The following is a 26,066-nucleotide window of genomic DNA, read 5'->3' on the forward strand; positions in this document are numbered from 1 at the left end:
ATATTATATCTCGCACTGTGCAGGTTTCTATGGAAGTGCACCACTAGTGAAATGTTATTTACAGAGAAAACCGTCTGCTTCCACGGCATGTTGGTGAAATCCTTTGGCCATCATATGCAGGTGGCTGCGATTTAAACTAATCAATATTCTTCTTATTGGTGGTGGTTAGCCAGGAATGTCGGTATTCTTTTATCTTTCTGGACTAACTCCTGGTTTGTTTGTACTGGTGCCTTCCAACTGTTGTCTTGCCTGTCTTTAATTATGATTAATGAAAATATTGTAGATGATTCTTTTGGTTCTTCTGTAACCCATACTTCTAATTTTATTTTTTAAAAAAAAAAAACAAAAAAAAACCCAAAACTTTAGTGGGTTATTTGACTCTTTCCCTCTGTGTATGAGTGGAGCTGCACCCGTTACTGATTACCGATGCATGGAAAAGCTGCCTAATTAATTTTGCAAAGCTGTTTGAAGGCAGCCGAAAATAACTTCACATTCTCTGTTTAAGTCACATTATATACATTTTAAGAGTTGAGGTACGGGCAACATTTTATTAATTATGGTCAAACTCAACCACTCTCGTAAACATGAACACAAAACAGTCCCAAAGTTTTGTACTGTTTTTCTTCCCCATACTGGTAAAGCAAACGACACCATAGCATGGTCTCAAATACTGTCCCAAAGGTGTTTTTTTTCAGGAGGCAACTGGACTTCCTGTTTTTTTTTCTTTTGAAGACGTTTCGCTTCTCATCCCAGAAGCTTCTTCAGCTCTGAGTAGTGGATGGTGGGGAATGGAAGGATTGATATTCCTTGCAGACAGCTGGTCATTTGCATCCTTTTAGAGGGTCCTTGAAGCCCTTGGAGGTTTATCTGTGTCCTCAGGGTCACCCGCGTAGTGTTCCTGAATGGTGTGGGAGTAGGAATGGATTTCCAGAGGGAAAATTGCAGACTACAGGAACCATTTACACCACTCAGTTGACCCTGAGGACACAGATAAACCTCCCAAGTGGCCTCAACGACTCTCTAAAAGGATGCAAACGACCAGCTGTCTGCAAGGAATATCAATCCTTCCATTCCCCACTGAAGAAGCTTCTTGGATGAGAAGCAAAACGTCTTCGAAACAAAAACCCAGAAAATCCAGTTGATTCCTGAAAAGAAGCACCTTTGGGACAACCATGACCTGGACGACTGAGAAGCTCTACAGTAGAGTTCTCAAATATTGTGCTTTTCCGGCTGCCTCCCTGAATCAAACTGAGCAACCCCCTTGAGCCAACAACCGGCCAGCTGCGCGCGTGGAATGAAAGGCCGCCCGAGAGCTGCGCCTGGGTACAGAACAAAAAGAAGAGGCAGAGCTCGTTTCCAAGTGAGGAAGAGACTTTTATAAAAGTAACTTGGCCAGTTAAATACAAGTTGTTACCACATTTACAGACTAAAAGCAACACATTCAGAAGTGACAGACCACCTGAGGGTGGGGGAGCAGGTGGCCAGGGCAAATGCAGCGAGTAACCTACTGGAGGGGGGGGGGCCTGAGCCCGGCCACTGCTTTGCATGGGCCCACCCGCTACTCTGCTAAAGTCTACACCGGGGGGGGGGAACCATGGCCTCCAGCTGTCCCAGCCCTCCAGCTGTGCGCTACGCCTTCCCAATGGAAGTTCAACGGACCGCAGGCCCCTCCCGCTGCCAAAATCCCAGATCCGCCATATTTCGGCGGAAGGCCAGTGATGAAAACTCAGTGGGTCCCAGAGCAAGTAAATGACATGGGGTTGAGGAGGAGGAGGAGGAGGGTCTCGCGGTGTTTATTTTTCCTTAAAATGGGCGAAACTGCTGGACCAAGTTATGCACGGTGTTCGCGCTTGAGCCACAGCACCAGAGCAGAGCTCGCGAGCCGCCCTGAATGCACGAGCCAGAAAAGGCAAGAGGCAGGAGCTGCTGGCCTAGAGCTAGTGGATAAAAGCTTGCCGACCACAAGGAGGTCGTTGCCGTTTCTTCCCCCCTCCCCCCCAAGGCACCAGCTGGCCCAGCATCCCCTCAAGCTGGACGTAGAGGGGACGGGAAATGGAGAGGGGGGGCTTAAAAACATCTCCATGCAGCGGCACAAAGAGGCTAGCAATGCCTGGTCTTCTGGCGCCAATCAGGACCTGCACGGCTCTCGGTAAGGAGCTAACATTCCCAGTCCAAGACTCGCTGTTGGCCAACAGCCCGAAATACCTAACCTGTAGCTTCTCTCCTCGCACGCGAGACCATCAAAATGCCTACCTAACGCATATTCCTTTAAACAAGAAGGGGAGGGGGTGGTTCCAGCAGATGAACTGTGGTCTCCTAGTCATGCAGGACTAGGGACCCTTTCCCTCCCCGAAGCCTGGGGTGAGGGGGTGGTCGAGGATGAAAACGAGCGGCAGCCTTTCACGTAAGTGGCCAAAAAGTTGACGGTTCCAAAGGCTTAACTCCCCCCCAACCGCTTAACTCACAGCCCCAAAATATCAAACGAAGTTGTACTGATCTTCCCTGCCAAGATGGTCTTCCTTCTCTAGGGAGCATCAGTTGCTGGAAACGGAGGGCGACGTAGCTTCCTTCTTCTCTAAGCAGTTATTGGTCTGAAAGGGAACCAACGGAAAATAGGAAGAGAGGACACGGAGGAGAAAAAGAGGGTTAACGATCTGCAACCTGGCAAGTCAACCTGACTGGCGAGATTTCCTGACAATCAGAGCGATGGCCCGCCTCTGGAAGTTACGGATGCGCCATTGTTGGAAATCTTCAAGAGGAGATTGGACAACCCATTTGTCCAGGATGGTATAGGGTCTCCTGCTTGAGCAGGAGGTTGGACTCGAAGATCTCCAGGGTCCCTTCCCATTCTGTTATTCTATATTCTAACCCAATCAGTTTGTCTTGAAGCTACTATAAATATCTTGCCATGCTTTTCTTAACCATAATCCTTGATCGTGGACCAATTCTGGACACACTAAACCAGTGATGGCTAACCTTTTTGCCATCATGGGCCAAAAGCGGAGGGAGCCCGTGTGTGCCCACACCCATTCTATGCGCCCTGCTCCCCTGTGCATGCGCGCGCGACCCACCCACACTCCCCCCACTTTTGGCACGCGATGGCACAGTGGCCTGTTTTTTTGCCCTCCCCAGGCTCCAGAGCCTTTCTAGGAGCCTGGGGAGGGCGAAAACAGCCTTCCCCACTACCCCCCCCCTCCCCGGAGGCCCTCCAGAGGCCAGAAACAGCCTGTTTCTCTATTTCTAGTAGGCCCGAAAATTGGCTGGTTGGCGCGCACATGTGCGCCGGAGCTGAGCTTACATGCCCACCGATATGGCTCCACATGCCAACTGTGGCACTAAACTGTGTTAGTCAAAATCTTTGTTTAGAGCACTGACTGAACTGATTATCTGTATGTTCCACGCGGACACATGATGCAGCATAATTTCAGGCACAACTGGAGAAAGGCTGTAATTGAAAAACTCCCTCTCCCAAATCCCTTGGAAGAAAGATTTTCATCTCTTTATCCCTCTTCTGTTGAGAGGCTATTTTAAAAAGAGATCAATCTCATAGTTGATTTTTCAGCTGCAGTGTGAAAAAACTTCGAGGCTTCTCTACAGGTGGAAATTCGCTCTCGGACAAAGGTGGACAGAGGGGAGAAAACATGAGCAGCAGGCCTAAAATCCTGGTTCCCCCCCATTTGGCGTCCTTTGGTCTCCCCCAAACAAAGTTGCAAAGCAAGGCACCAACTCAATCTACTGTATTTTTCGGAGTATAAGACACACTTCTTCCCCCCTAAAAGGGGGTGAAAATTTAGGTGCGTCTTATACACCGAATGTAACCCCGCCGACCCACTGGCCCCCCACCCTTTGGCCTCTGCCTCCCAGCAGTTTACCTCTTTGCAGCAAGCAGAAACAGACCATTTCAGCTTCAGCACAGCCTAATTAGCACAAGTTGATTGGATAGGCCTCCCGACTCAGCTGTTTTGCGCTCAGCGGTTTTGCACGGGGCTCTGCTGCTTGCTGCAAGGAGGTAAATTGCTGGGAGCGGGTTTTTTTTTTTTTTTCTTGTGCTAATCAAGCTATGCTGAAAACGAAAATGAAAATAAAGCAGGCTTTATTTTCCTAAGGTGCCTCTTATACTCCGAAAAATACAGTAAATGGAATTGACTTCTGGATAGATACACACCTGATCTGGAAGCACAATTTGGATTATCTGTTCTTCAGAGAACCTGAATTCTCTTAGGTTCGCAAGGCGTCCTTCCAGAGGGACGACAGTTCTCCCACTCTCTACTAAGTGCTGCAGAGCTGCCGACACAGCCTAGGACTGTGATGGCAAATCTATGGCACATATGCCCGTTCTTTTGGGTTTCAGGTGTGCATGCACGCCTGATGATGAGCTGGCCTTCGTGCGTGCAGCAGTGCCAGAAACTGGAACATCTGGTCTTCTGTTTTCTGGTGTGCACATGTGCACCTGGCAACTGATCGTCACACGCACACGCGTGTCCAGAAACCGGAAGACCAGCTGGCCGGTGCACATGCATGCACTGGAAACCAGAAATTTATTTCCCAGCATACGCATTGGCCCCTGGGCAGTTCCGGGTTACCTCCGCAACAAGCGTACGCACGCGCTCCCTTTTTGGCACTCAATGCCAAAAGGGTTCGCCATCATTGGCCTACAACAGGAGTCAGCAATCTGCGGCTCTGGAGCCACATGTGGCTCTTTTATCTCTCTGCTGCGGCTCCCTGTCGCTGGTCTGCTCCACAATTGATAGGGCTTTTGGTTAGGGCAGGTAGAGGAAAAAGGATGCCGCACTAGGAGAAGACTCTATGGTGGGGAAACTGGACCTCCGGTCGGCTCCAGAACTGAATGGAGGGCTTCCGGTTAGGACTTTTGTGGCTCTTTGAGTGCTTAAGGTTGCCAATTCCTGGCCTAGGAGTTTCTGGTTTAGCCCTCTCAGCAGATGTCCACTTCTAGATCTATCAAGCCATAACTGCTTGAAGATCCAATACTCCAGGTTTACTATAAAAGCCCCATTGGGTTCGATTGTCAGCTTTACCTTCTCTATTATCTTCTGGATTTCCAGCTGCAAAGGAGCCAGGCGTTTCTTATTCTCCTGTAGCAGCCTTTGAAAATGGGATTTTTGCTTTTCGGATGCTTTTGACTGCTCTTCCACTTCAGTCAGGCGTTTCTGTAATTCCTGCACTTCCAGCGTCAAAGCCTTGTTGGAAGTCTCGGTGGATGAGAAGCGAAGCTGGGTCTCTTCTGCGAGTGCGGTCGGTGGAAATGGTTTTCCAAGCCAAAAGTTAACAAGAGATGAGAGAGGTATAAGCTCCTAGTCAGAATAAGGGAGAGCCAAAATTGGCAGTATCTCATTGGAGGGGAACCTATTTATGTAAGGGCCAATTACGGTAATCTGTAATTACGGTAATTATGGAATCTGCAGGGGGGAGAGATTCCAGGGCAGGAACCTTTGACGTTCACAATTCTTAGGTACATTTTCCAAACCTCTGGATGGTATTTTAAATGCATGGGCCTGCTTGTTGTCTGCCACCCTCTGTATGCTTCCATCTAGGGGTGAAATCCAGCAGGTTCTGGAGAACCGTTAGCGGAAATTTTGAGTAGTTTGGAGAACCGGCAAATACCACCTCTGGCTGGCCCCACAGTGCGATGGGAATGGAGATTTTGCAATATCCTTCCCCCAGGAGTGGGGAGGGAATGCGGATTTTGCAGTTTCCTTCCCCTGGAGTGGGGTGGGAATGGAGATTTTGCAAAATCCTTCCCCTGCCATGCCCACCAAGCCACGCCCACAGAACTGATAGCAAAAAAAAATTGAATTCCACCACTGCCTCCATCCCTTTCTTTGTAAGCCGCCTAGAGTCGCTGTGAGTGAGTAGGCGGCTACGTAAAATTTCTAAATAAATCAATCAATCTCCATTTTCTGGATGTTCATGCAGGTAGAAGCATAAGCCACCTGTCTCAATTCCCCTAAAGGAGTCCCACTACTTTTTCATTCCACATTCGCTGCCCCGAATGGCAATTTAGTTCTTGCTCAGGAAGCTGTTCAATTCTACAAGGGGTACGTAATGTTTGGTACCCCTTGCATGCAAACAAGACTACGCCCGATAAATACAATATTTTGGGCTCGAGTCCTGCTTTCGTATATAACAGGGGTCAGCAACCTGTAGCTCTGGAGCCGCATGTGGCTCTTTCATCCCTCTGTTGTGGCTCTGTGTCACCGGTCGGCGCCACAATTTTGAGAGGACCTTCTAGTTTTGGGGGGGAGGGAGGGGAAGCACGGCTCACCAGGAGGAGACTCTATGGCAAGGGGCAGCTCCACAATTGATAGGGCTTTCAGTTAGGACAGGAAAAAGGACGATGCGCTAGAAGGAGACTCTATGCAGGGGGAACCGGACTTCCAGTCAACTCCAGAATTGAACGGGGGGCTTCCGGTTAGAAACTTTGTGGCTGTGTTTTTTTTTTTTTCTGTGGGAAACGGGTCCAAATGACTCTTTGAGTGTTTAAAGTTGCCAACGCCTGGTATGTAACAAGAGTTATCAGAATTAAGCTGCAAAATTCCACATGACCACTGGGTGGCAGCAAATACTTTAAAGTTTAAAGCATATCTCTTTGCTGCCATTCGCTGGTCACTCAGACATTAGCAGCCCAAATCTGGTTAACCCAGAACATTCGTTTATCGAATGAAGCAGTTCCTTCCTTGGTACAGGATGGTCATCAAGGTGAACTGCCAGGAATCACGGTGGCTGGTTGTAGATGAAATCTTAATTAAATTAAATTAAATTGAATCTATCAAGCCTCCCCAGCAAGCACTCACCCAATTTTAGCTCCAGGGTATGGATTTTATTTTCCAGGTAGAGTCGGCTGTTTTCTGTTTGCTCTGCCTTTTCCAGGAGTTTGCTCACGTTAAGGACAGCTCCATTGTACGGAATCAAATTGGTAGACTGAGCCTCTCGGGTAGATTTGGTAAAAGGGACCGATGAGCGCAAGAAACGAAGGTTGCCTGCAAGAACGAAGTAGCATTTATCCTGCTTAACAATCAAGAACACCTTGATTTGGGGAACGGCGAGAAAAAAGAGCAAAAAACATATGAATTCCATTGCCGCCATTCCCGCTGAAGTATTATTCTCTTCCTCAGCAACTGACCGATCCTGAGAAAAAAATCATGCTTTCCAAAAGTGAGCCGCATTTCAATGGGAGGAGATCCTGTGAAGGAAATCCTCACATACCTGGAATACAGGTAAGTCCTCGGCTTACGACCACAATTTGAGCCCCCAAATTTTCTTGCTAAGCAAGACAGCCGCCAATGAATTCTTCCCGCCCTCCCCACCCCGCGTTACAACTTTTCTTGCCCCTGTTGTTAAGTGAATCGGGCTTTCCTCATTGACTTGGCTCGTCAGAAAGTCGCAAAGGGGGAAATCACGTCACACACACACACACACACCCCGGGACACTGCGCCCGTCAGAAATATGAGTCGGTTGCCAAGCGTTTTGAATTTTGATCACGTGACCAGATGGGGAATGGTGCCATGGTCGCGAGCCTGAAAAAAAGGGTTAAGTCGCTTTGTTCAGTGGCGTTGTAACTTTGAACGGTCACTAAATGAAAGTCAAGGACTACCTGTATTTTGTTGGGAGGAGACAAAAATGTTAAGACACACCCCCAACACTCCATCCAGACCTCCTCCTGGCATACAGAGGGCTCAATGAAACCCGTAGCTGAACTGGAATGAGCCTAACTTAGAAAGCAAGCTACAGTGGCATGCCATCCCTAATGCCCCATAAAGTCCCTTCCCACCCCATACCTGCAACTCACCTGACAATTCTTCCTCTCCGAGGCCTGCCTCTGTCCCTTCCTGCCGGCTGTAGCGCAGGCTGCGGTAACGGCACACAAACTGAGTCACCACCCTGTTCACCAAGCGTTTCACCTACCAGCAGATGGAGACACCCCCTTAGGAGTGGCCCTGGGAAATGCCGCCAATAGACCCCCGTGCCCAAGGTCCGGAGGGGCAGAGGCCAACTCATTCCAAATCGCCAACGGAACCCAGCAAGATGCTCACCTGCTCTTTACAGAGGTGCAGTCCCAAAGTGAGGAGGATCTTGTCCATATCCTTCCTATGAAGGTAGCCACAGAAATTCAAGTCGAAGTATATGAAGGCAAGGAGGGCATCCAAGGGCAACACAGTACTTGGGTCCAGCTCTCTGGGCTAAGCGTGGTATATATAGTAAAAAAAAGGGGGGGGGAAGGAAAGGGGGGCAGTTTCACTCCATGCTCTATTTCACTGATCCAGAAATAGCAATAGCACTTAGATTTATATACCACTTCATACAGCTTTCCACCCCTCTCTCAGCAGTTTACAGAGTAGAATAGAATAGAATAGAATAGAATAGGATAGGATAGAATAGAATAGAATAGAGTAGAATAGAATAGAAAATAGAATAGAAGAAAATAGAATAGACTAGACTAGACTAGACTAGAATAGAATAGAATAAATAGAAAATAGAATAGAAAATAGAATAGAATAGAATAGAATAGAATAGAATAGAATAGAATAGAAAATAGAATAGAAGAAAATAGAATAGACTAGACTAGACTAGAATAGAATAGAATAGAATAAATAGAAAATAGAATAGAAAATAGAATAGAATAGAAGAAAATAGACTAGACTAGACTAGACTAGACTAGACTAGACTAGACTAGACTAGAATAGAATAGAATAGAATAGAATAGAATAGAATAAATAGAATAGAAAATAGAATAGAATAGAATAGAATAGAATAGAATAGAATAGAATAGAATAGAATAGAAAATAGAATAGAATAGAATATAAGAAAATAGAACAGAATAGAAAATAGAATAGAAAATAGAATAGAATAGAACATAAGAAAATAGAATAGAAAATAGAATAGAATAGAATATGAGAATAGAATAGAATAGAATAGAATAGAATAGAATAGAATAGAATAGAATAGAATAGAATAGAATAGAATAGAATAGAATAGAATAGAATAGAATAGAGTTGGAAGGGACCTTGGAGGTCTTCTAGTCCAACCCCCTGCTTAGGCAGGAAACCCTACACCACTTCAGACAAATGGTTATCCAACATCTTCTTTAAAACCTCCAGTGTTGGAGCATTCACAACTTCTGCAGGCAAGTTGTTCCACTTATTAATTGTTCTAACCGTCAGGAAATTTCTCCTTAGTTCTAAGTTGACTACAGGGGCTGACTACAGCGTCAGCCTCTTGCCCCTCAACAATCTCGGTCCTCATTTTACCCACCTCGGAAGGACGGGAGGCTGAGTCAACCTTGAGCCTGGTGAGATTCGAAGTGCCAAATTGCAGGCAACAGAAGGAGCCTGCAGTACTGCACTCTAACCACTGTGCCACCGTGGCTCGGAGATCCCAACTTTATAGATTTGAGGTCTAAGCATGGCTCTTTCATCAAATGGGCTGACCCGTTGGGGGATTTCTACACTGAAATAATTTTAAGTAATTTTTAATTGGATTTTAATTTTTTATGTAATTATGTAATTTTCGAATTTGTTGAATGTCTCTTTGTAAGCCGCCCTGAGTCTTTCGGGAGAAGGGCGGCATATAAATTACATAAATAAATAAATAAATAAATTTGGGAGTGGCAGGTGGGGCGGGGGAGAAGCGGGACGCAGATCTTACCTTTTCCAGCTCCGTCGCTTTCCTCGCCGTTGTGTCCTGGGAAGCCGGCTGTAAAAGAATACCTTCTCGCGAGTTCAAGAAGTTTGATCGAACTCGCGAGGAGGTTTTCTTTTACAGCGTGTTTCCCTGGACACAACGGCAAGGAATGCGACGAAGCTGGAAAGGTAAGACGGGCGTCCTGCTTCTCCCCCATCTCCCGTCCCACCTGCCACCCCTCTTGATAAAGGGACAGCGGGGAAGGGAAGCAGCTGTTGCCATTGGGGTGGGGTGCGATGTGTTGGGCCGCTTGGCCGGCGCGAAGAACAGGGAGGGGAGGCGACGGCAGCGATGGGACATCCAGTCCCACACTCGTCTCCTCCTGCACCCCCAAAATAATAAGACCCCCCCAATAATAAGACCAAGCCCTTATTTAGAGGGGTCAAACGAAAATAAGACCCTGTCTTATTTTCAGGGAAACACGGTAAAATATACCTACATTCCAGAATTTGGGGGTTTACACCGCTCAGTCCCCTGGAGCTTTCCCTCAATTACCTAGCCTGGCCTAGCCTAGGATGAAAAAAAATCCAATTTCTGAGAAAATAATTTTGCCACCATCTACATTGTACCCGTGTTATCCCGAAAATAAGACCCTGTCTTATATTTATTTTCGGGGAGGTCTTACTATTTTGGGGCGCATAGAGCAAGACGGGGCTCTTTTTGTCGTCTTACCCGACTTCCAGCTCTGTCTCCCTAACCCTAACCCAAGGAAATGGCGGGGACATGCGGTTAAATATTTCTGGAGAGGGCTTATTTTTTTGGGGGGGGGGGATTTATTTTAGCGCATGCGCGCAAAAGCCTGATTGGGCTTATTATCCAGGGAGGTCTTATTTTCAGGGGAAACACGGTATATAAATTTATGCAAATCTGCCTGCTAAAGATGGTTTTGGAATCAAGTCTCAGCGCCAGAATTGGTATGTTACAAAGTCGGCAACGTTTCCAGAAAAACGTACTCTGGTTTATCTGGTCTTCCCAAGACAGCTAATTAAAAAGCAGGAGACATCCGTTAAGAAAATTCAGATATAAACAAGCAAAGCAAACTTTGAAGAAGAGCTGGCCACTAACCACATCAGGGAGGGAGGAAAGCTCAATTTCTGACTGGTTGGATGCAACGGATCTCACTTCGGCGTCTTCCAACTTGACACCTGTGGATAAGGCAACATGACCTGCTTCAGAAGCCGACTGTCAACTCTGAAGCGAGCCTGACCGAAGCCATCTTGTGCTGCCTCGTAGTTGCCACGAAGCCTGAGAGGGGGGAAGGGAGCGGGGAAGTAGATAGGCCGGCTAACAGTCAAAACAAAATGTTTTCCTGTGGGAACCAAGGTCATTGCAACAGGTGGCTGTTGAAGGAGGAGAGGTGTCAGACTGCGGTACTGTCTCAAGATTAAAGGAATCTCCAAACTGCCAATCTTTAAGGAAATCTTTCTTTAATTGAGCTCAGCCACCGGATCATGACTCCGCGCGGACAAGACTGACCTTTTGCCTCCCAATCCCTCCCTTTCCGACCCCCAAGTCTCTGCTTCTCATTGGCTGTCTTCCAAGTCATTTTTCAGACTTCTTTTCCCCGTCATTTCTCAGGAATGTGCCCCTCCCCACTTATCTCCACGACAACCAGGCTTCAAAGGGATTTTGCAGGCAAAAGTTTCAGAGTTTATCTTTTACTGTCCTCTGCTCTCTCTGTCTATACCAGCATTGCAACGCTGACAAGAGGAGCCTGCCATCCATCCTAATTGGACAATGTGACCCGTGACACCTGGGAGGGGGGATTTTACTCTCTTAATTAGGTGAAAACCGTGGGAACTGTTAGAGTTGGTTTTCACCGGCTGTGCCGATATGATGTATCCAATAAACATGTTCTTTGAGGAATCTACCTGCTTCCGAGTTCTGCTTTCAATGGGTGCGCTACTCGAAATGCTGACACTGACTGGATCCATTCAACGTACTTAGCCAGACGAAGATATCTTGAGTGCGCAACAAATGCCTTTCAATACCCATCGCAGTCTGGAGACAGCCCTCAACCAAAGGCCGCGAAAAGGAACTTGGGAAGCCCGATTTCCCCATAGAGAAAAGCCAAGGGACTTTCGTCTTGTCTACAGCTAAGGGTAGTGATAAGGGCAACTCTCTGCAGCTAATGTGTGTCCCCACCACGCAGGCAAGATTAAACCGAACGGTGTTGCCGTTTCCCAGACTGCTTACCAAAATCCTCCTCTTCGTCCTCTCTTAGCAGCAAGAGGTCGTCTTCCATGCTCAGCTCACAGAGGTCATCGGTGGAATCCTTCGCTTCGGCTTTGACATTCCCGCTCACCTTCTCTTCCTTGGTTGAATTGGCCCCATCTTGATTCGGGGGCTTCTTCTCGGCCTCCCCAGTCCCCTCTTTCTGCACAAATGAAAAGGACAATATCTGTGCCTTACCCAATAAAAAGAACCCCCCTTATTATCCTTTGCAATTGGAAGAAAATGCAACGTAAGACCATGTGAGTAACTGGCCAAACATGAGGGGGCCAACCGAGAGTTGTATAGACGTACTTGAACTTCCTTCTGGTTACTATCGGGTGCATCTTCTGCTCCGGGTTTCTCCTGAGGTTCCTCCTTCAGTTCGTTCTCTGCTTCCTTTTCAGATTTCGGCACTTTTTCTGAATCGGGATTCTTGGCCTCCGGCGGCTGCTCCTTTTCCGGCAGGGCCAGCAACGCTTTATAAAGCTTGTAGCCGAAATCCCGCTGAAGCATCTCCTGGAAAGTCTCTGCCACCACTGCCACCTCAGGGGGGGGAAAGAAGGAGCGAAAGAGATCAGAGGGCAAGAAGCTGGGGCAGATCTCAAGGCCTAAACTATGGAAATGTGAGCGTCCACATGCCTATACGGTGTACGCCTGACTTAACAGGTTGGGGATTCAACAGATGGAAATCTGCCGAAAGGGGACACGCTGATAGGATGCTGGCATCGGAGGCTGAGAAGAACGAGAAGAGAAGGTGTTGAGAGGGTTGGTGAGACATTGGCACTGGCGGAGACAGCACTGGGAAGCTGGGAGGCTTCCCACCCACTGGCCCCCACCCTTTGGCCTCTGCCTCCCAGCAATTTACCTCCTTGCAGCAAGCAGAAACAGCTCCTTTCTGCTTCAGCACAGCCTAATTAGCACAAGTTGATTGCCCATTGGATCGGCCTCTCGACTCTCAGCTGTTTTGCGCGGGCCTCTGCTGCTTGCTGCAAGGAGGTAAATTGCTGAGAGATGATTTTTTTTTTCTTGTGCTAATCAAGCTCTGCTGAAAACGAAAATGAAAGTAAAGCAGGCTGTTTGCTGTTACGAGGCAAAATTGCTGAGAGGCAGAGGCAGATTTCTTTTTCTTGTTTTCCTCACCAAAAAAGGTAGGTGCATCTTATACTCCGGAGCGTTTTATACTCCGAAAAATACGGTACCCTCTCAAAATCCACCTCTACTCTTTCAATCTTCAAAGGTTCCCCACCCGCCACCCCCCCCCTTGTTTGTATTCATCCTATTCTGCTGGTAATTCATACAGGGCTGCTTCTTCCAAGCTCTTTTGATACCACCCTATGGCTGGGACAGAAGAGAGGGAAAACCTAAATGCAAAAGGCCACGGGGAGCTTCTCTTCATGTTGGTTTTTAGTACCAGTAGCCAATAATTGGGCTAGAACAATAACTGGGCAAGAACAATAATAATTGTTCTTGCAGATGTTTCATTACCAAACCAGGTACCATCATTTAGCACTGATGATGTCACCTAATCTGGTAATGAATCTGCAAGAAAACGAAGCCCAGAGACCACCAAGGTAGAGACCCTCAGCTACGAATATTCTCTTCTATCTTAATCATCCCTCAAGAATGTCCATCTGAGAGACACAGAACCTACCTCAAAGGAGAGTTTCTCCCGCTGCCTTCTGTACTCGAGCAAAGTGTAGAGAGAGAGGTTGGTGCAACTCGGCTGCCCGTTTTGCAGTGCCAGATGAGGAGAAACAATTATGGCTGGTTCCAGTGGTGGAGCTGGGGTCTCTGGTTCAGAAATCGACGTCTCCAGAACCGGCTCGGGGACCGGTTCAGCTGCCTCCATTTCCTGCTCACAGGACTCCATTTCTTGCTCCGGAGCCGGTTCAGAGGGCTGTTCATTTTCTTCCACCTGTTTAGAAGTGTCATCGTTAGAGGGCAAAACATCAGAGATACTGTTCTGTCCCCCTTCCCCACACGGGCAAACACACAACCAGGCACGCCTGCCAAGATTTTATTAAGCAATCAGACTAGAAATCCTTGCAGATAAGAGTTTTGGCAGTAAACTGCGAAATGCCTGCCAAGTCAGTTTTCACTCACAGTAAGCAAGAGAGAGTTTATCCTCAGTCTGGTTCAGTAGCAAAAAGTAATCCACGAAGCAAGAGTTAGCCAAGGTCCAATCCAAATATGCACAAGCCAGATTTCAGGTAACGCGATGTGACTCTCAGGTTTTTAACTCTGACTGTCACAAAGCCTGAAGAGCAATCACACCCACTTTTATTCCTTGTGGGGTGCGGCTCAGTGACTCAGCTCAATCTCTGGCCCTCCCATGCCTCTTTCGTTTCTGCGCACGCTTCTCCCTCCGACGCTGCCTGGGATCAAGCCAGGATTCATCATCCTCGCTCCCTATCTGTTGTTGTTCCAATATGCTTTCCTCCTGGCATATCCCAGGCTGTTCCTCTTGGCCTTCGGATGGAACCTGAGGCATTGCCAGAGAGGAGGGTCCTGGAGAGGGAGGCCTTATCAGTTCCTCCGCATCACCTTTTGAGTCCTCTTCCTCTGTTAGGACAGGCTCGGGAGTCGGGGTCACAACAGATACATAAGTTGAAGATCCAAAGACTCCAGCTAAAATCCTCCCACAAGTGGCCACCTTATTGTAATTCAGCAAGAAACTACAACGATTTTTGAAGAGGAGAACCAATTCAATCAAATTTAGTTTTTCGCTGGTTCCCTCTGACTTTTTGGCCCTGATCTGGCCGACTTTTAAGGTGTTCTGCTCAAAAGCCAACTTTGAGCCACAGCAAAAAGTTTCTATGTCTTGAATCTATTTCAGGGGTCTCCACACTTGGCAACTTTAAGACTTGCGGACTTCCACTCCCAGAATTCCCCAGCCAGCTACTATCTACAGGTCTTAACTCTACCCTCAAAATGACGCTATAGAGCACTGCACACCAGAACTACTAGACACAAGGACAGTTTTTTCCCAAATGCCATTACTCTGCTAAATAAATAATTCCCTCAACACTGTCAAATTATTCACTAAGTCTGCACCACTATTCATCTTCTCATCGTTCCTATCACCCATCTCCTCCCACTTACGACTGTATGATTGTAACCTTGTTGCTGGTATCCTTACAATTTATATTGTTTCCTAATAAGATCTGATTGCTTATTTGTACCCTATGACTATCAGTAAGTGTTGTACCTTATGATTCTTGACGAATGTATCTTGTCTTTTTATGTACACCAACAGCATATACACCAAAGACAAATTCCTTGTGTGTCCAATCACACTTGGCCAATAAAGAATTCTATTCTACTCTAATCTGAAGTTGCCAGACTCTGGAGACCCCTGATCTAGTTAAACAGAAGTCTGCTCTCAGGAGCCAAGAATGTCTAATTTCAATTAAAGGCAAGACCAACAATCAAATCACAGCTGTCCATTTAAACTAACGGAGGTCGCAATAAAGCTAAGGACACAAAACATGCCATCCGTGGAAATCTCAACGAGGCAGGATATAAAACACAACAAGTCCATGTATAAATGGAAAGAAATGGATTAGGTCAGGGGTCGGCAGCCCACGGCTCTGGAGCCGCATGTGGCTCTTTCATCCCTCTGCCGCGGCTCCTTGTTGCCGGACAGCTCCACACTTGATAGGGCTTTCGGTTAGGACAGGTAGAGGGAATAGGATGCCGTGCTAGGAGACGACTCTACGGTGGGGGAACCGGACTTCCGGTGGGTTCCAGAATTGAACAGGGGGCTTCTGGTTAGGACCTTTGTGGCTCTTTGAGTGTTTAAGTTGCCGATCCCTGGATTAGGCATTTTCTTCACTTCTACCCATCATCTGAGAGTGACCCCCAATCCCTTCCTGCTCAAATTAAACTTTAGATCCAGGTCGAATTAACTTACCGCCTCGTTTTTTCCTTCCGAAGGTGCTGCAGCTTTTTCCGCTTTCTGTTTGCACAAGGCCTCCCACTCTTCAAGAGATGGCATCAGGCTCCAAATATCTGGCAAGAAAACCACCGTCTGCTCCTGGTAAGATGGGTTTCCCTCACGCAGGTATCTGAACTCAGCAAACCGGTACCTAACGAACATCAAGTGCAGAGAATTCAGATAAAACCCCCCAGAAATATGATTATTCCCCAAAAGGTGTCAGGCCCACCCACGGGAGTTCAACCGCAGGCTGGATGCAGAGCTGTGTGCTTGAAAGTGCCTATAAGTGGTTGAATAGCATCATACGGCCGGAAGGGACCTCGGAGGTCATATAGTCCAACCCGCTCCACAAGGCAAGAGCCTTATACCAGCCCAGTCAAATAGCTATCTATTTTTGAAAACCTTCCGTGATGGAGCAGCCACAACTCTGGGAGGCAAACTATTCCATTGATTAATTGTTCTGTTAGAAAATTGTCTTGGGCTACATATAAAATATAGTTAACATACTTAAGTAACAAACTTCCTTTATTTTTATTTTGTTATACAATCTTGTGGGGCCACATTACCAACTGTCCAGGGCCACACGTGGGCCACGGGATGACACACCTGTAAACGTAGAACAATACTTTGCTGTACATCTACCTCAATGAGACTCAACTACTGGGGAGAAAAATGTTAGTTATTTAGCCAAGATGACAATAATTGCAAAGTTCCAGCCCCAAAACCAATCTGCCATCCAGAACTAAATACACAAAAATTAAGTGCCTGCAATTCCTGCCCTAACGTTGCACTGCAGGATCTTCGGTCGGTCGTTCTGTTAACTCCTTGCCTTTCTTATGGCTGAACTTCCGCCCGGGTAGAATTAACTTCAGTTCAACAGGCTCTACTACAGAACGAAGAGCGTGGATTTCTGAGGAATGACAACATCCCAAGGCTGGACCGCACACGTGGCAATGCTTCGCAAGGCCCCCCAAATGAGCCTTGGTACTACAGTGGTTTAAAGCACCCTGTTATTAACACAGCTGCCTGCAATTTACTGCTGGTTCGAATCTCTCCAAGGCTCAAGGTTGACTCAGCCTTCCATCCTTTCTAAGGTAGGTTAAATGAGGACCCAGTTTGTGGGGGCAATAAGCTGACTTTGTATAAATATACAAAAGTATGAAGGCTATTGCTTAACGCACTGTAAGCCGCCCTGAGTCTCCGGAGAAGGGCGGCATATAAATCAAATAAAAAAAAAAAAATTCCTTTCTTCCCAAGTCTGATGCTTCCCCAACAAGTCACGTGTGCAGCCTGATTTACACAAAATAAGTTTGGTTGCCATGGTTATCTAGCACAAGGGAGCTATATATAACCATACTCCTTTCAACTAAGCCAATGCACTCCAAGTTCCGGCCTTTTTCCTCATTGCTGATTGGGTGAAGGCAAGAGCGTGTGAAGCCTTCTCTGGCTCCTAAGAGCTCATGCACAAAAGCATGTGCAAGACCTCCAGAAAAACCAGAAGCCCAGGGTTCTTGATTAATGGGGAAGTATAAGGAGTCTTCTCTGAAAAGCCCACAGGGACCCAAAACCAACCAAAATCCTCATGCCTGGGCATCGTCAGAAAGCTCAACTCCTACTTGGTACCCATATCCGTCTTCTCTTGGCAATGGGGCTTCCTCTAGTGATGGCTCCTCCAAAGGAGAACTTCAAGGGCCTGGATAGCTCTGCAGACTAAAGCACTGTAATTTTAACACCAGCTGTCTGCAATTAAAGTAAGTTCGAATCTCGCCAGGCTCAAGGTTGACTCAGCCTTCCATCCTTTCTAAGGTAGGTAAATTGAGGACCCAGTTTGTGGGGGCAATAAGCTGACTTTGTATAAAAATATACAAAAGTATGAAGGCTATTGCTTAACGCACTGTAAGCCGCCCTGAGTCTCCGGAGAAGGGCGGCATATAAATCAAATTTAAAAAAAAATAAAAAATAAAAATAAAAGATGACGAGAAATAAGCCAGGAAAGAAATAAACGGCAGGTGGCAAAAATAAATGATGTACTTGGCTCACAGAAAGGCAAAGACAACCTTACGATTAAAGAAGAGAGTATGTGGTTTATGCCAAGAGGATCCTCAATTCTATGCAAATCAAAGATCATTTTAAGGTGATCTTAATTTGTAAGGTGGGAATCAGGTTTTGATTTGTTTCAATTGAAACGCAATTAAAATAACACAAGGTAAACACTACGGATGGGATTACTCCCAGTTTATTTCCCTACATTCCCTTACACCAATTAAATATTATAATTCTACAAAAAAAAATTCTACAAAAAAAAAAAAGATTTCAGTAAGTCTGCTTTACCGGCTTGCAACCTCTGTTTCCTAGACCCCGTATCTCTCTACTCATCTACAGATTCCTGCTGATCTTATTTTCTAATAAAAAATGTTATTTATTTATTTAATGTAATTTGTTCCAGGCAATCGGAATATACATTAATCTGACCCTCTAATCTCAGAGGTACAAATTATCCTCTAAAGCAGAGGTCTTCAAACTTGGCAGCTTTAAGACTTGTGGACTTCAACTCCCAGAATTCTCCAGCCAGCTATGCTGGAGAATTCTGGGAGTTGAAGTCCACAAGTCTTAAAGCTGCCAAGTTTGAAGACCTCTGCTCTAAAGCAACCCCAATCTTCTCTTTCTACAAATTAAGGACACTTAAGAGAAATTCTTCCTTCTTTTTTTTTTTTTTTTTTCAGAGGGGGGCGGGATGTCCAGTCATACAGATCCAACTCAATGCTGCAAGATTTTGGCACAGAAGCGTTCAAAAAAATCCCATCACATATCTTTCTTGTGGAGTGTCATGCAATACCACAATTTGTTACAAAATGCACCATCTAGTGGCCCAGCTGGCTATTTATTCTTACCTTTGAGGCTATTGATGAAGGTAAATGACTCTAATCCTTGGAAGTCAAAATAAAGGGAAACAAACATTTGCAAGTCCGATAAATGCATTGCCACTTCAGCATCCATGGACTCGAGTCCCTCAAAAATCACGGCTAGTAATGGCTTGACCTCTGGGTGCCATGTCAACATTCTTGCTTATATGTCTACGGAGATTCTCAGTCCTCCAGGTCGTGGTTGTCCCAAAGGTGCTTTCTCAGAAGGCAACTAGTTTTTTCTTTGAAGATGTCTTGCTTCTCATCCAAGAAGCTTCTTCAGCTCTGACTGAATGGTGGGGAATGGAAGGATTGATACTCCTTGCAGACAGCTGGTCATTTGCATCCTTTTAGAGGGTCCTTGAACCCCTTAAAGGTCTACTTGTGTCTTCAGGGTCACCTGAGTGGTGCTCCTGATTCCTGTAGTCTGCAATTTTTCCCTCTGAAAATCCATTCCTACTCCCACACCATTCCAAGGGGGTTCACCCCAAATTGGATAGCTAAAAGTCTGTAGAGATTCTCAATCATCCAGGTCATAGTCGTCACAAATGAGCCGAGGTGGCGCAGTGGTTAGAGTGCAGCACTGCAGCTACTTCAGCTGACTGCTAGTTCAGCAGATCAGCGGATCAAATCTCAAGGCGGCTCAGGGTTGACTCAGCCTTCCATCCTTCCGAGGTGGGTAAAATGAGGACCCAGATTGTTGGGGGGCAATACGCTATTTAGTATACTGTCTTTGGTGTAAGCCGTCCAGAGTCCTCGGAGAGTGGGCGGCATAGAAATATGACTAATAAAATAAAGGTGCTTTTTTCAGGAGGCAACTGGACTTTCTTGTTTTTTCTTTGAAGACGTTTTGCTTCTCATCCAAGAAGCTTCTTCAGCTGTGACTGGATGGTGGGGAATGGAAGGATTGATATTCATTTGCATCCTTTTAGAGGGTCCTTGAAGCACTTGGAGATCTACCTTTGTCCTCAGGGTCGCCTGAGTGGTGCTCCTGGTTCCTGTAGTCTCTGGAAATACCCTCTGGAAATCTTTTTTGTTTTGAAGATGTTTCACTTCTCACCCAAGAAGCTTCTCCAGCTCTGACTGGATGGTAGAGAATGGAAGGAGTTAATATTGCATAATGCAAGCTGCCTGCAAGGAATATCAATCCTTCCATTCCCCACCATCCAATCGGAGCTGAAGAAGCTTCTTGGATGAGAAGCAAAACGTCTTCAGAGAAAACCCAGAAAGTCCAGTTGCCTCTTGGAGAAGCACCTTTGGGACAACCATGACCTGGATGATGGAGAATCTCCATAGACATTTAGCCATGTGCTTTGGGGATAAACGCCCTTCAAATTGATGCGGGAGTATGAACGGATTTCCAGAAAAATTGCAGGCTACAGGAACCATTTGCGCTTCAGTTGGAGATGCAGGCAGCAGAGATTCATCCCCCGTAGCCTGCGCCTGGGTTCAAAAGGGAAGGGACCCAGGGGAGAAAACATCCTCCAACTTCTCAATGAAAGAATGAGACAGATTAATTTCACAATTGAGGTACAGAGCTGAAGGGGCTTCTTGGATGAGAAGCGAAACGTCTTCAAAAGGAGAAACAGAAAGTCCAGGTGCCTCTTGAAAAAAAGCACCTGTAGGGACATTCTTGTGTCAACTTGCAAAGCTTTCAAGTTGCCATGAGCAGGAGGGAGGGAGAACTGATAAAGCTGATTGATTTCCCTAACTGAAGTGCATTCCATACATTCTTCCTGACCGCAATCAGAAGGAGGGTGTTGGATTTCACAGCCAGCCAAAGTGGTTAATTGGAGAATGTGATTTATGACATGGCCAGAGAGGAGGGGAGAGACAGGGTCATAGGGGAACGTAAATCTACGTGGGATTAGTTCTAACTGCATCCGAATATTGCCGAAAGGGTGCTCCTAATAAATGACTGTATTTCTTTTGAAGTTCGGCTCATGGCTCATGAATTAATTAGGGCATCTTTCGGAAACTTCACATCTTGTTTATATTTGCTTGAATGAGCTAGGACTCAAAGGATAACGCCTCTTGCTCCATGACTTCAGGAGCACCTTTTCCAACTACCAAAAGGAGTTAAAAAGGCGGAAGGGAATGTGAGCTGCAGCTCACTCACAGGTGCATGGAGCGGTGGATGACATTGCCCCAATTTGCTCCCTGCATCGTCAGTTCACAACGAATCTCCAGACTCTTATCTCAACAACAACAAATGATGGGGATGGAAGGCCCAGCTCAACGGCAGAAGACTCACCACTTCGTGCAGGGGCTCAAATCCAAGCCGATCTGGGCTTTGACGCAACGAATGGCTGTGCGGATGAGGACCGTGGGGCTTGTAGCTGGGTCAGCACCGTCCAGAGAGGGCGACCACTCTCCTCCCAGAAGCACCAGCTCATCTGCCTTCTTTTCCAGCAGGAACTGAGGAAAGAGAAGATGGTCAGGAAAAAGACCTCTGATTTAGATTTCGGGGAGGGGGCGTGGAGCTCCCAGGGAAGCTTTCCACACAGAACTGCAAAGAATGCGCTGCTCTGTCGATTAAACCCCAAGAAATACAGAGAAGACGTGGAAGTGACTAGATTTTTTAGATTAGATTAGATTAATTAGATTAGATCTAACTTTGTTGTCACTTTGGATGTAGACTAATCGGCATACATTAAAATGAAATTTCGTTGCATACAGCTCCCAAACGGTCACCACCTCCAATATACACTACATAAACATGACACAATAAATAAATACAAAATTATGCATGTATCCACATATATTATATGACACAGAGAAACAACACAGTCTAGTTCGGATGTATACATGTACATGGTGAGAAAAACGAATCTTGCGAGTTTACCAGACGGATGGCATAAGGAACAAAAAGCTGTTACAGAATTTAGTAGTCCTGCTATAGATACTTCGAAACCTCCTCCCAGAGGGGAGCAACAGAAGCAGACCGTGGAGTGGGTGTGTGGGGTCTCTAACAATGCTTCGAGCTCAAAGCACAGGGCGCTTATAAGCAATATACTGAATAACAGGAAGTGAGCTTCCTATGATCTTCTCGGCTGCCCTCACCACTCTCTGTAGGGACTTTCTATCTGCTACCACCAAACCAAACAGGGATGCAGTTTGTTAAAACGCTCTCAATGCTGCCTCTGTAAGTGGCCAGGAGAGAAGGCAAAAGATGTGCTCTCCTCATCTGATGTGGGAATGCAGACGCTGGTTTGCACGCTTCCCTAAGGGTGACGCGTGCAGACACCGGTTCCGATTGTTAGTTATCTGCACCCCCAGATACTTAATACTATTGACCACCTCTGCAGCTGCATCCTTGATACTGAGTGGAGTATGACTATGCCGGCTCTTTCTAATATCTAAAATGACCTCCCTGCTGCTACCGACAACCTCCCATCGACCCGTGCGCTCCCACAGAGAGGGCCTCCTCAGGGTGCCATCAGCCAATCAATGTAGGCTGGTGACCCCCAGGGGGAGGGCCTTCTCTGTGGGGGCACCTACCCTCTGGAATCAGTTGCCCCCAGAGATAAGGAGAATCCAAGACCTCAGTGCCTTCCGCCGTGCCCTTAAAACCCACTTTTTCCAGCAAGCCGGGCTGGCTTAAAAAGAAATTTTTAAATGTTTTAATTGGTTTGTGAATTTTAATTTTGGGGCCAAATTTATATATATTTTAATTGTTTTTTAATATTTGTATTTCATGTTTTTAATTCTGGCCGTACACCGCCCTGAGTCCTTAGGGAGAAGGGCGGTATATAAATTGGAAATCAAATAAAATAAATAAAATAAATTAACATTTAGAACCAGGTTAATTTTACTGCACCAGTTCACCAGAGCCTTCAGACACTGCTTGACGGTGAAGCCGAGAGTTGTTTCAGTTGGGGGCTGCACTCATTTTTTTAGACTGAAGGATACACTTCTAGGGTCACACTCCAAAAGTGGGAGGGGCCCCTGGCTGATATCCATATTACCGATTGCTTTTCGGAAAATGTATCTGGAATGAATCCGTTGGCAGATGAACTCAGAACTACTGAATTATGGACAGTAATTTCCTTCTCTGGTGAGGAGACCTTCAACTTATTAGCTTAAGACTTCTTAGCTGCCTATAGTTAAGGGTTTTACACTGGGTGAAACAAAGTTGATATTGTATATGATAACAGCAGCGAGATTACTGATAGGTCAATACTGGAAAAATGAAGCTACGCCCACTATTGAGGAATGGACTTTGAAGATGGACAGCTTTGCAGAGATGGCGAAGATTTCAGCATATCTAAAAGATCGCTCACAAGAGACTTATGAATGGGAGTGGAAAAAGTGGATAGATTATGTGCAGAATAAATATCAAATTAGGAAGTATCAGATAGCTTTTAACTGAAAGTATTATATAAAGATAGAAATATTTGAATTTTGTGAAGATGTGAAAAATATACAGGGGGTGGAGGGGTTCAAGTTTTATGAAAAGGGGATTTTGATTTGGATTATATTCTGTGGAAGTCCGGGGGGGGAGGGGTGGGTTAGGGGGGGTTAGGGAGGTTAGGGAGGGTGGGGGGGGGGGGAAATGGGGAGAAAATGTAATTGTAAAACTTTTTCAATAAAAAAAAAAAGACTTCTTAGCTGCCCAAGATAAAAGACATGACGGTGAAGCCTACAGAACGAAAATGAAACTTAACTTCCAAGCAACTCTAGTCCCCATGATTACTCCTTCCTTATTAAACGCCCCGTTCGATCAATATGATCATCAAAACGTGGAGGCAACACTGCATTTGGGCACAAATGCAGCTCATTTACATTTACTTCCAGCTAACGTTGCTTACCTTAATTTGCTTTGTGGGATGTTCAGGGATTTCCCTCTGATCGCTGGGCTCCTCAATATAGAGCAGACAATTGCGGTAGAGTTCCTCAATGCCAGGAGAAGAAAGCAGCAGAACCTACGTGGGAGAGGCGTTCCAGAGCAGCGTGAGTGCAGCTGCGATGCATGCAGAAAATTCCCCCCAAAAAATCCACTACCAAAAGTTCTTCAAACAAAAGACGACGTCGATGCCAGAGATCACAGAGAGGCATCGCAATTTACAGAGGATGATGGAGGATTTAATTATGACATTTAAAAAAAAGATATCATGGCTTTTGTTTCATCTGCAAAAGAGAGTACCATATTTTTTGGAGTATAAGACGCACCTACCTTTTTTGGTGAGGAAAACAAGAAAAAGAAATCTGCCTCTGCCTCTCAGCAATTTTGCCTCGTAACAGCAAACAGCAAACAGCCTGCTTTACTTTCAGTTTCGTTTTCAGCATAGCTTGATTAGCACAAGGGGGAAAAAAAATCTGCTCCCAGAAATTTGCCTCCTTGCAGCAAGCAGCAGAGGCCCCCGCAAAACAGCTGAGAGTCCGGATGTGATCCAATCAACTTGTGCTAATTAGGCTGTGCTGAAGCTGAAATGAGCTGTTTCTTTTTGCTGCAAAAGGAGGTAAACTGCTGGGAGGCAGAGGCCAAAGGGTGGGGAGCAGTGGGTGGGCGAGGCTACATTCAGTGTATAAAACGCACCTAAATTTTCACCCCCTTTTAGGGGGGAAAAAGGTGCATCTTATACTCCGAAAAATACGGTAGATTGTTGGTCAAGTAGGAGCCAACAATGAATTATCTTCCTAGCCGAGTGAGAATGTCCACATTCTTACTCTGTTTTAAGGAGGTACTGAAACCGTTTAGTACAAACCTTTTCCCTGAATGATTCTATTCTCTGATTTTGAGATTTTTTTTTAAAGCCTGCTTTTCAATCTGTGTTTATTTTAACACTTGTTATCTAAAAGCTGTGATTGTACAGATAAAAGGGAGCGAGGGAGACAGGCGGTTAAGAAGTGTGAAAAATAAACAAAAACGAGGAACATGTCGTAACATAACCACCTTTATAAAACAGCAAGGTTTTACTAATACAGGAGGCTTCCATGCACACCTAGTAGTAATATTATCGGTGCTCCCAAAAAAGGAATCTGGCAGAACAGATCATGCAAACAACATATAAAGCACCTACCCATTTATTTCCTCGCTAACTATTGCACTTTGAATATTTAAAAATAAAGACAAAAACAAAAAGGGATTTTAAAGGGGGAGAGCCTTCTCTGTGGGGGCACCTACTATCTGGAACGAGCTCCCCCCGGAGATACGGAGGATCCCAGATCTGCGCACCTTCCGCCGCGCTCTTAAGACCTTTTTATTCCACCAGGCGGGCCTGGCCTAATCTTTTCCCTCTTTTTAATTATGCAAATTTTAATCGGTTTTTCAAAATGATTGGGGTGTTTTAATCTGTCTGGGCCAAATTGTTTAATTCGATTTTACTCTGTTTTTAAATTTTGTATCTATGTATTTTTACTGTTTGGCTGTTCATCGCCCTGAGTCCTTCGGGAGTAGGGCAGTATATAAATTAAATAAGTAAAATAAATAAATGGATTTAAACAAATAAAATGCAAAGGAACAAACACTATAGCAGGGGTCATGTTCACCCAACAAATTCAACCACAGGATAAATTTAGGGAGCAGAATTGTTCCAGAAGAGGGAACAAAGCATTAAGTGAAATGTGCTTCTAATTTCTGCCCAAACAGCCCTGCAGAATTCAGCTCAGCTCATTAAAACTCTTTGTCAGCTGTGAAGGCCCTTCTGTTGAACAGAACGGGGTCCTAAAAGTGTTCACCTTGGCACTGAATGCGGGATTTGCGTCCTCCAGCTGAACCTCCTGCCTGGTATCCTCTCCCGTCTGAGACAGTTCTTCAGCAGGACCGGCCACTTGGACGCGACTAGGGTGCTTCAGAGTCAACGGCTGGCTAAGAGGGAAGGTGTCCAACCAGCAGAGGCGGACATCATAGAATTCCTTGGGCAACTGGATGCTGCAGTAGCGCCTCAAGATTTCCATGGCATCACAGGAGGAGCTGGCGAGACACAGAAACCAAAACAAAGGAACCCCTTTAACAGGATGCCAAGACTGCCCAGCTTGTCTGATTCAGAGCAGGTGGACGATTGATTTTGCTCATTGATTGGAGCACTAAATCAACACTTAAGTCAACGTTGACTAGGCTGGAGGTGTTTGTTCTCCGTATCTGAACCAAACAGTTCCCGAGCATTTACCAAGCATTTCCCCAACACCAACACCATTTCTCTCTTTTACAGGAAACCAAACCAGATGTCAGCACTTCAAGATGCATTTACTCTAGTGCTGACGTAAGAAGGAGAAGTGGAGGCGTCTGGAAAGGGACGTTTGACTTTTCACCTACTTATTTTCCCTGGAGATAATATCCCCTAGGAGATGGGATGAGAGGGGGGAAATT

General features: G+C 45.9%; 1 protein-coding gene across 1 annotated transcript in view; it reads right to left on the reverse strand.

Annotated features, from left to right (window-relative positions):
• Positions 1-1,352: 1,352 nt before the first annotated feature.
• Positions 1,353-26,066, reverse strand: part of CCAR2 (cell cycle and apoptosis regulator 2) — a 38,394-nt gene continuing 13,680 nt past the window's right edge. The window contains exons 9-21 of the mRNA XM_070952247.1: positions 25,436-25,670; positions 23,566-23,679; positions 21,009-21,172; positions 15,828-16,002; positions 13,566-13,829; positions 12,227-12,457; positions 11,897-12,077; positions 10,766-10,845; positions 8,053-8,199; positions 7,809-7,920; positions 6,813-6,998; positions 5,037-5,242; positions 1,353-2,591 (exon numbers count right to left, since the gene is read on the reverse strand). Of these exons, the coding sequence (XP_070808348.1) occupies positions 2,535-2,591; positions 5,037-5,242; positions 6,813-6,998; positions 7,809-7,920; positions 8,053-8,199; positions 10,766-10,845; positions 11,897-12,077; positions 12,227-12,457; positions 13,566-13,829; positions 15,828-16,002; positions 21,009-21,172; positions 23,566-23,679; positions 25,436-25,670 (2,152 nt within the window). The 3' untranslated portion in view covers positions 1,353-2,534. The remainder of the gene's footprint in view (positions 2,592-5,036; positions 5,243-6,812; positions 6,999-7,808; positions 7,921-8,052; positions 8,200-10,765; positions 10,846-11,896; positions 12,078-12,226; positions 12,458-13,565; positions 13,830-15,827; positions 16,003-21,008; positions 21,173-23,565; positions 23,680-25,435; positions 25,671-26,066) is intronic.

The sequence above is a fragment of the Pituophis catenifer genome, unplaced genomic scaffold (assembly GCF_029215685.1).
Source record: "Pituophis catenifer annectens isolate HBS135680 unplaced genomic scaffold, rPitCat1.0.hap2 SCAF_12, whole genome shotgun sequence".
Classification (NCBI taxonomy): Eukaryota; Metazoa; Chordata; class Lepidosauria; order Squamata; family Colubridae; genus Pituophis; species Pituophis catenifer.